This window comes from Notamacropus eugenii, chromosome 1 (assembly GCF_028372415.1).
Source record: "Notamacropus eugenii isolate mMacEug1 chromosome 1, mMacEug1.pri_v2, whole genome shotgun sequence".
Lineage (NCBI taxonomy): Eukaryota > Metazoa > Chordata > Mammalia > Diprotodontia > Macropodidae > Notamacropus > Notamacropus eugenii.
The window spans coordinates 244,693,657-244,704,423 of NC_092872.1; the positions used below are offsets into that span (position 1 = coordinate 244,693,657).

Genomic DNA, 10,767 nt, shown 5'->3' on the forward strand with positions numbered 1-10,767 from the left:
ATTTTTCAATAAATTGGCATTTTCGTTAAACATTTTCCAATTACATTTTAATTGGGTTCAGGTCACACTTGGAATTTTGCAGACTGTGTGTTGTTTGATACCTCTGGGCCAGAAAACCAAAGATCAAATGGAACAAACTTTTAAAGGGAGGCAGAGTCTGTCTTGATGCTACAAAGAACAATTATCACTGTCTCCAAATGGAATGAGGCTCTTCTAAAAGGACATGTTAGGATTGCTGTATTCAGGAAGAGGTTTGATTCTTTGATCTCACATCCTTTCAAACACCTAAGATGTAGAAATTACTCTCTGGCTATAAGCAAACAATGGAGGGAAAAAAGATATTCCATGTTTTTAAAAAAAGTATGAAAAGGCTAGAGTTACCAGATATGTTATCCTTCCTACATTAAGATGAAGGATAGTTTTATGCTTCCAGTAGTGACAGATTAGTATTAATCATCTTCACTGACGGGGTCTCCTACTAGTGCCTAATGACACATCAGGGTGGGGGGGGGGGTTCAAATTTAGGGACACATGTTATGCATCTAAAACAAGCAGTCACAAGTGTTGCTGTTGAAGTGCCTACTATGTAACACAAAGGATTGTGTTAGGATCATATTTAGATTAGCCATAGGTAATTGTAATCCAAGCACATAAATAAGATTTCAACACATTAAAAGGGCAAGAGGCCATTCTAGGTAAAGAGATCAGCCAAGATGCAGCAAGAAAACTTATACGTGTGTATAGGTGGGTGAGGTGCAGAGTAAGTAGTAATTAGAACATAGGTTGAGATTGTGGAGAAGAATTATGAATGAATGCCAGGCAAAGGAACTTGATTTTACTTGCAAAGTTTAGGAAGCCAGACAAAAATTAATAGGAGTAGCAACTGTATTTTTATGTGAGAAAGATCATTCTGGCATCAATTGGAGGTCAGAAGGTCTATTAAGAAGCTAAATAATAGTTTAGGCAGGAGAAGAATATTAAAGACATAGAGTTGGCATGTTCTTGGTGACATCTGATTAGGTAAATGCAGAAATCATGGAGAGATAAAGGTTTAGGGTAGAAAGATGCTTAGTTTTAGACTCGCTTAATTTGAGGTCCCAGAGTGTCATTCAGGTGGAGATGTCTTTACCTGTGTTGGAAAATTAGATCAGAAGAGAGGCCAACACTAGAAATAGGGACTTGGGAATCATTTTCAGAGTCCTATGGGAATTATAAGAGTTCCCATCAAAAGAAAAAGTACACAAAAAGTACCAAGGACACACGTTCAGGGAACCTCCAAGACTGAGAAAAAGATAAGGAATCAATGAAATATGACACAGAAGAGGTCATAGAAGCAGTAGAACAAGGAGCCTGTGGCATCTTGTGTAAGGGAAGGAAAACTATAGTAAAAAACCAAACAAACAGTAAAGAGGAGTGAGTGGAGATACTTCAAGGTGCCTCAAACAGGTTAGAGAATGACAAAAAAAAAAGTCAAACATTTTTTAATGACAGTCATTGTTTAGGCAAAGCTTATTCAAGAGGATTAGAACTCAAGACTTGCAGTAGCTTCATCAGCACACGAGAACAGCATTTTTATGAAACAAAGCTTAATTCCTGATCATAACTTAACTTCAGTGAAAAATTCACTGTGAGGCTGTTTAGTTCCCAACAGTGGTGTGCCTTCACACATTAAGGGTTTACTGTTTGCTGAACACTTTTTGCAGTGGCAAACTGGAATTTGAAAGGGTGTCCATCAGTTAGAGAATAACTGAACAAATTATGTTAAATGGGATGAAATACTATTGTGTTGTAAACTGATGATATCCGTTTCAGAGAAACTTAGGAAGACTTACATGAACTGATTCTGAGTGAAGTGATCAGAATCAGGAAATATATACCATCATACCAACACTATAAAGACAACTTTAAAAGACTTAGATCCTCTAAGCAATGCAATAACCAAACACAATTCCAGAAGTCTTATGAAGAAGCATTATACCCATACCTCCTGACAGGTAGACTGAGACTTTGTGGGAAGGGATGGGAAGTCATACAGGTTGGGCATGGACAAATTTCTCCCTACTTAATCATACATGTTTCTAACAGCAGATTTGTTTCCTTCCTTTCTCAAATGTGGAGTGGGGAGGGGTAGGAAGGGAGAAAAGGCAATTTTCTTGATTAAAAAAAATTTATTTATTTGTTGAACCAAAACATCGGGATTTATAAACAAATATCTGTAAAGAAAAGCTACATACAGTTATCCTCTGTTGGTCTCTTCCTGAATCAATGATATCCAAGAGGAGAATTTCAGTTCCACACAGAATAGAAATTTGACATGAGGTCTTCATGGAGACCTCAATACCTTTTCTATCAAGGTAGCCACCTATTGATAGCGTGGTGTTTACCTGGGGGACAATAACTCAACAGAATGTCAAAATTCATTTCAAACAAACCAACAAACAAAAACTGATGAAAGAAAGGATTTGTTGGTCCTCAGATGAAGAAACAGCATATTAATCTGTCTGCTGATGGTACAAAGCTGGGTGATAGCTGACACAAAAGAATATATATCCTTGTAGGGCAGCGGTTCTAGTTTTTATCTCGGTAATATTAAGCTATAAAGCTTGAAACTGCAGTTAAGACTTCAGGAACATAATGTGCAGGCCTTAACAAAGTCTGGTTTATTGTTTTAAGACTCAAAGGCTGAATGAATGACAAAACAAAGTCCTAGGAAAGCCCATCTCTATGCTTCCATTCAAGTAAGAAAGCTTAACCAATAGCTGGGAAAACTGATCAATTACGTATGAGTTGCATCTTGGTCAGCTCACCTGGGAAATGAGGTGTCTCCTCCACCTTATTTCACCATACCAAAGATATAAAAACCTGTCATTTTTGAATGAATCATTCCTTTTGGATCAACCATGAATAATAATACCTGACATTGATTGAAGTGCTTTTCAATAACAAGTTGTTTTTTGAATCTCACAACCCTCAGATGTAGGTTCTTAGGTATATATGCCATTTCACACAGAGGTAGGATGAGTCAGTCTGTCTCCCAAGTTTAGTACTACACTCATTAGGCAGGTTAAATGTCTCTAGCTCAAAGAACTTGTCAGCTGATCACTTTACAGAGCCACAGGGTCTGGGTGCCAGAGTTTAGCATTTTCTCAAAACAACATGGCAACGTTTTTTCCATTGCCTTGGTGGAATAAAGGTCTTTAGCTGACCTCAGTGAGTCCAACTGTATTCTCTTGTAAGCCACTGTTCCTGGGCCCTTCAGTTAAAAAGCACAAAAATGAGAGGGTGAGAGGCAAGATGGCTTGGTGACTGGACTGGGAAAGATCTGGGTCTAGGGAAAAGATTTAAGGAAACATTTAGAGAAGAGGCTCAGTTCAATCTTCTTTTCATGCTACAGATTAGGAAACTGAGGTCATGAATGGATAAATGACTTGCACAATCTCACAACAGTTACAACCACCAAGATTTAGAGGCAGATGCAAAATCTAGGGCCTACCCTGCCTGTGTCTTGGTGTTCCAAAGAGGGCAGAACCAGAACCCATGAAGACAGACTGTAAGCCAGATTCTTAACTCAAGAATTCACGAACTGGTTAAAAAAAAAAAAAAAGCAAATAAAAAGCTGATAAATGTATTTCAATATAATTAGTTTCCTTTCTTGTCCTACATATTTTATGCATTTAAAAGCATTATTCTGACAAGGGTTTCCTTAGGTGTCACAGAGGTCATAAGTTAAAAGCCACTGTTATAGGGAGATAAGCTAGGCCTTAGTAAACAAAGGGCTTTCTAATAGTGGTATAGACATCCTTACGAATGAACAAGTTTCCCATGTTACTAAACTGGAAGCATTCAAACAGAACACAAAAAGATTGGTCACCAGAGAAACCCAGAGTTTTATAGCTGCAAATTAAATTTAATCTTAGAAAAAAAAAAGATGGAAATTTACTTTTAAGTCACAATATAAAGCTTTCCAAAAGCAAAGATAAATGATTTGCGGATAAAATGGGAAAACTGATCCAAACCAGGTTCCTTCCACCAGCACTGATAGCTTAAGGTGGCCAGCACAGCCATCTGAGATGAGCCAGTAAACTCTTCATCCTCTCAGTACTTCCTCCAAAAAACCCCTCAACTATTAATTATCAAGGTACTGTAAAACAAACAAAAGCCTATTCCACAATTTTTAGGCCAACCTTCTCTCCCCTCACCTATCCCCACCTTCCCCTCTGGCCTAGAAAGGTCCACAATTATCTCAAACACAGAATCCTTTTCCAGTTACTCTGACATGGCACACCCCAGTGTCTCTTTCCTTTTTCTCAGATCCTACTTCAATTTATTAACACAGCACTTAGAACTTGGTCACAGATTACCATTTACTGATGTCTAAGGTTTTAAAAATGTAACAAAGTAAACATACCCTCCCTGCCAGCTCCCATAACACTTAGCATACTGTTTGATAAATTCCCTTCACGAAACTTTAGGTCATTACATTTCCAAAGCACCATACAGTGAGCTAAGTTTCCTTACTCCAATTTCATTTTATTAGTGGTGCTTTCCCACCTGCACTGATTTCCAACTGTAAGTGGAAGGCACCCCCCATAAGGCCTAATGAGGTTAGAAAACATTACTTCTCAAATACTTATTTCTGTTCTTTATTTAACCTTCCTTCTTTGAAGTAAAACACTTTTAGATAACAGAGGTAAAAAACACACAACCATAAAGCAACAGGCTATGTACACACTACATCTTTTATGTTGTAACAATATTCTAAAAGGTCAAGGCAATTAGATGTATCAGCCTTCCAGAGTTCCCAGCAACTCCCCCCACCAGTGATCTCTACTTTCTCATCATCCTGCTTTTGGTCGGTCCCCTCACACCACATGATGAACAGTACATCAAAACATAAACGAAAAGCGAAGTTTATGCAGCTGTTTGCCATTTCACAGTCATGCTGTTGCTGAATACCTACTGTGCATGTCAGCAAGGGCAAGTCTTTCTCCTATATAAACCTATGTGCTCCCATGTACTTTAACCAGCATTATTTTAAAGTCAGTCCTTGACCTTTTATTTTTATACCCTGGAGTTGGATGTTTGTGTTAGGCCATGTACTTTGCTCTAGTTCACTTAATCCCCAAATAAAGTATTGGATCATATAATAATGTAGTGGCTAATGCATTTTAATCCTTGGCAATGGTTACTAGAACCTATGGTGGAGGAGATTTACAGGCATATGAATATAATTCTATTTGGAAAAAGAGGTCATGACTCCTAGAACCAAGATCATAAAATTCCCAGATTTCCTTTCATAGTATGCATGATTTTATGTTGCCTGAAAATAACATGCAATCCCAATTTTAATTTTGTTGAGTCATCTCTGCCAAGCAAACCTTCCCTTCTTGCTGTATTCCTAAAAGTTAAAACAGTCTGAAGATTGTTTCTGCCTTACAATTTTTATTTTTTAAAAATTATTTCTACTATATAATAATGTTGGAAAATAACATTCTTAATGTTACAAATGAAATTAAGAGTATAGAAAGACTAGTTGAGACAAGTACTTTAAAGTAGTAACTACTAAGAAATTCCAAATGGAATTCTGAAAATGTATTTAAGTTAAAGCTTAATTTATTTATAACTCAATTTAATATGCTCAGCAAATTGGCCTTTAACACTGGAGATGACAAACTTTCTTCAAATGTTTAACTTTCATAAGTAATAACTTCAATCTTAGTTATTTTCAAGGGAAGTTTACCATCCTTTAAAAGACTCACCAAAAATAATTTTAATATCCACAATTGTTATTGTTTCAAATTTAATACCTAAGAGTAACTGTTTCATGCCCTTTTCCATTCCAAAAAAGTTATAAATATTAATAAGGGTTTACATCTGATTATCAAAACATACACAGCCTTGGGCTGGGGGGGGGGGGGATCCCAAGTAAATAGATTTTCTATTTAGCAATTTGCCCAACAGCAAACAGTCTGCTACAAATAGTCAAAGAGACAAGTTTAAAAAATTAATTTCAATTAGGAAAAATCTGCTACTGCTAAATTCCTATTTGCATTAAACATACTTTTAAATTAAAATAATATTTCAATCCGCTAGAAATAGCACAAATGACAGTACTTTATTTGTATTCAAGATTTGGGGATCATTGGGCCAGTAAGGGTTTGGTTGACTCGGAATTCCACAACCCTAACTTTCATATTCAGATTATGGAATACAGAATAACAAGCAGCAGCTGTGATGTCAGTTTAATTAAAGATAGAGACTCTTAAAAGTTACAGTCCAGACTAACTTTAAATTACACTAACATAGCACTCAATGATATTGTTTTTTAAAAAGTTTAAAGACCTTTATATGTGTAAAAAGTCAGATAGTCCCTGACCTCTTAGAAACTCCAAGGCTAAAAGAGGCAACTCTGATGCGGCCAGACAAAAAGGGCATAAAGTTAACTGATCATTGAACAAGAATACAAATTAAATAACTGCAGCCCAGCCTTGGGTCAGTCCTACTGCATGGCTTCACTACACCAAAGTTTGCTGAACCTAAATGTCTAAGTGGCAATTTGTTCCTAGGCTGTGTGTAGGCCAGGAAAAATGGCCATTTAATACCTTCTCACACAAAAGGTTGCAACCGAAGTTCAAAGCCAAATACCAATTTAGCTATTAGTTTTAGAATCTTACTTTTGCCCTCAAATAGGTTAAAAAAAAAATCAGTGAATGCGTCTTTAAAATTTTACTTATAAAGTGTTGGGGTTTTTTTGGGTGGGAGGGAGAGAAGGGGTAGTCAGTTGGTGGTTTCTCTACAAACTACAGACATGGTAAGCATGTATCTGGAAAATTTTTGAGCTGTAATATTAATTTTCTGATGTCACACTATTCTGAGTTCCCCATATGCAAAATGCTAGACTAGCAAATATTTAAAATCATACATAACAAGCTTTCTGATACATTTACTAGCAGTGTCCCTGAGCAAGTCACTTAACCTCTGTCTCAGTTTCCTCATCTGTAAAATGGGGATAATAATAGCATTCTTACCTCCTACTGTTGTTGTAAGGATGAAATAGGAGTTAAGTGCTTTGCAAACCTTAAAGTGCCATATAGATGATAGCTACTATCTTTAGTTTTAAAGACAAGGTTTAGGATAAATAAATTCACTTATCAGACAACAAAGGTTTAGGTTCAAATTAGGGAAATGTCCAAAAGAAACCTTAAACTTACTTTGTGTGTTCGTCCTTCGTTGCCAAAGAAGACCATGCCATCAGAGAAATGAGGACATGACTTGCACTTGACTTCGTTTTGAGTGAGGGAGGGCTGTGCAGATCACCAGCCTCACTTCTCCTTCAGAGCCATCTGAATCCAGTGACCAGATATTTATTAGGATGACTGGAGATGACCCAGGATGAAGCAATTGGGGTCAAGTGATTTGCCCAAGGTCACACAGCTAGTGAGTGTCAAGTGTCTGAGGTGAGATTTGAACTCGGGTCCTCCTGACTCCTGCACTGCTGTTCTATCCGCTGCCCCTAAACTTACTTTATCATTTTTGTAAAAACACAGGTTGTATTTTTATGTGACACTCCTTAATCTGGTTTGTATAAAAACCTCAAAGCATCCTGTATTTTCACCAAGTAAATGTTGACTATTATTACTTTAACATTTTATTCATAAGTATTTCATTTTTCGGGGGGCTACTCAAATTTGAACCAATATAGTAGCGTGGACATGAAAATTTTCATGCCATTCAATGGTTGATCAACAACTACTATTTAAGTGGGTCCTGCTAATCCTGAGGATCAGAATTAAATTTATCTCTCCAAACTCTAAAAGAAGATTAAAAAGGCAATAGCCAGATTTTTGTACTGTCAGCTACCCAGCAAACTGAGAATCCAAGTTCCTTGAAAGCAAAGGCCTAGTCACACTTTATTTGCATCTTCTCCTGTGGCCTCTTACAGTAAGATCCACAACAGGTACTCACTCTACACTTGGTGTTGGAGCATATGCTAAGTTGTTCTTTTAGCTCTGACAGTATGGTCCTAATGAAACGCCAAAGTAATTCAAATCTATCAGAAATGTAGCAGGGATTTCAGCTCTATGAAAAAAGTCACTTTTAAAGATCAAAGCAGGGTTAAACAAAAGAAACCAGTTGAAAATTTTTAACTCTGTAAACCTGATTATCAAATTTGCCTGACTTACAAGTTTCTTGAGGGCAGAAACGATTATCATTTTCACATAGATGCAACTGCATCTTCAGCAACACAGAATCCTGCTGAATGAAATGTTTCCCCAAAGGCTCTGAGACCCACACAAATGAACTAGAACTAAGTTATAAAAAACCAAAAACGAACACTTCTAGAATCTGTTCAACTCACAGAGACCTATAAGTTGTATTTTTCAAATTCAGAAAAGCTACTTACAGCGTTATGGTTCAGAAAATCACTTCTGTATTAGTTTCCTTTTAAGAAGTGAGTTATAAATCATAGAATTTAAAGCTAAAAGGTTACCTAGCTCAACCTCCCTCATCTTAGATATGCAACAACTGAGACACAGTAAGATTAAGTGACTTGAGGGTCACACAAGCAGTAAAGTAGAGGAGAACTCAAGCTCAGAAACCCAAGGTTCTGACTCCAAATTCAATGCTGCTTCCACTGTAGTTAGCTGCCTCCAGAAAGTTTGAGGTTTCTGGTACTTTAATTAAAAGTATGGTCTCATCCTTTCCAAATATAGGTTATATATTGTGTGTCTATGAAAACAAGGCTTAAAAATGTGCTACCAGTTAAACCTGTGTTCACTGTTTTTCATGATTTTAGGGACACCATTAACAAGTGGTCACTGAATGTTTTAATCTATTTTCAAAGTTTTCAATGATTATTATGTTTCAATTTAATGCAAAACAGAAAAAAAAATCATTAAGATCTTACTGGGTTTTCCACCACTGCACATTCAGCAAAGAAAAAAAATGACCAAGCAACTTGGCAGAGCAGGCAGTTTGGTGATGCTCAGAAATATCCTTTAGTTTCTATACACTAAGCAATGAAAAAAACCCACGAAACTCTCATTTAAATCAAGGCTGCAGTTATACTCCTCTTCCTCAACCTCTTATCCACTGTAAAGAATGTTTCCAAGCAAATGGAAACTTCCCATCGTTTCCTGAAGCTCAAAATACAATCTGAGCCACAGGAAAGGAGAATTCAAAGGGAGGTAGTCACCGGCCTGGACAAAGCTCCCCGCCCGAGAAAGAAGTTAGCGGGGAAAGCAGTCCGGAGGCAGAGCGCCGGCCTCGGTTTTCCAGCTCACAATCGGAGCATTGTCTCAATCTAAACAATAACGCACGATTTCTCTCCCATTTTAACAAGCGAGAGTGCAGAGTGCGGGATGAAATCGTGCCCCCCCTACCCAGGGCACGGAAAGAGGTTCGGGTCGAGGGCAGAGGCAGAGGCAGGCCGGGCGCCCCCTCCCCCACGCCGGGCCTGCGAGGATGTAAACAGATGCCTTCCTGCCGCGGCCCCGGCCCGCTCCCCGCGGGGAGGCCCGGCCACGCCACGCCACGCCACGCCGCGCCGCCCGGTCAGCCCCGGCGCCCCCGCCCCCACCTCCAAGTTGGCTCCCGGCTCTCCCAAGTAGTTGCCTTCCTTCGGCTCCCTCCGGCCACCTCTTCCCTCTCGCCGCTCGGCCCGAGGCCTCCGCCCTCTCCTCCCGGGCCCCCCAGAACTGCGGGGCCTGCGCCGATCAACAAGTGGCCGGGGCCTGGCCTGGCCTGGCCGCGCCGCCCCGCCCCGCCGGGCCTAGCCCCGCTCGGCCCCCGCCGCCGCCCGCCTCACCTGGATGACCTCGTTGACCTCCCGGATACATTCCACCATGTGCTGCAGGATCTGCTCGGCCGTGAGCACCTCGTAGCGGTAGTCCTCCTCCTGCTCGTGCCCGGGGCCGCCCCCGCCGCCGCCCCCGCCGCCGCCCCCGCCGGGCCCCAGGGCGCTGCCGCCGCCCCCGCCGCCCGTCTCCCCGCACAGCAGCCCGTCCCGCTCGCCCCCGACGCCCAGCCCGGGCTCCACCAGCTCCACCTCGCCCAGGTCCAGGTTATCGTCGTCGGGCTCCTCGTCGTCGTCGTCCTCCTCCTCCTCGGCGCCGCTGTCCTCCTCGCTGCACTCCTCGTCCTCGTCGAACTCGTAGTTGTAGCCCTCGTCCGAGTCCATGGCGCGAGGGGGGCGGGCGGGCGGGCGGCGGCGGCGGGGCGGGGAGTGGGGGGAAGAGCCCGGGCCTGGCCGGCTCCGGCCCCGGCTCCGGCCCCGGCGGGCGCGGGCGGCGGCTCCTCCCCGGCCGGACGCTGGGGGCCCGATCGGCAGCGGCGGGAGGTGGTGGCCGGGGGTGGGTGGCGGCGGCGGGGCTGGTGGTGGCGGCGGCGGCGGCAGCGGCGGCGGGGAGGAGAGGGGGAGGGGAGGGAGGGGGGCCCCGCTCGCCTCGGTCAGACACGGCTCCGCTCCGGCCTCCGAGAGAAAACAACCCCCAGCGCCACCACCACGGCCGCTGCTACCGCTACTGAGCCAACAAAGGGGCGTGCGTCACCGCGCCGCTCTACGTCACCGCGTCCCGTCACGCCGCCTCGCCTCGCCCCGCCCAGGAGGCGCGCCCCGCCTCTTCCCGTCGATCACGGCCCCGCCTTCTTCCCCGGGCCGGAGACGTGCTGCGACGGCTCGCCGCCTTCTCCGTGGCCCCTGCGCGGCTCCCGGGGAAACCCCGACGCCCCCGCGGCCCTTTACCTTCCTTCCGGTTTAATTTCTCC

General features: G+C 42.3%; 1 protein-coding gene across 1 annotated transcript in view; it reads right to left on the reverse strand.

Annotated features, from left to right (window-relative positions):
- Positions 1-10,231, reverse strand: part of ARIH1 (ariadne RBR E3 ubiquitin protein ligase 1) — a 73,124-nt gene extending 62,893 nt beyond the window's left edge. Inside the window, exon 1 of the mRNA XM_072628426.1 lies at positions 9,809-10,231. Coding sequence (XP_072484527.1) covers positions 9,809-10,180 — 372 coding nt within the window. The 5' untranslated portion in view covers positions 10,181-10,231. The remainder of the gene's footprint in view (positions 1-9,808) is intronic.
- Positions 10,232-10,767: the final 536 nt, after the last annotated feature.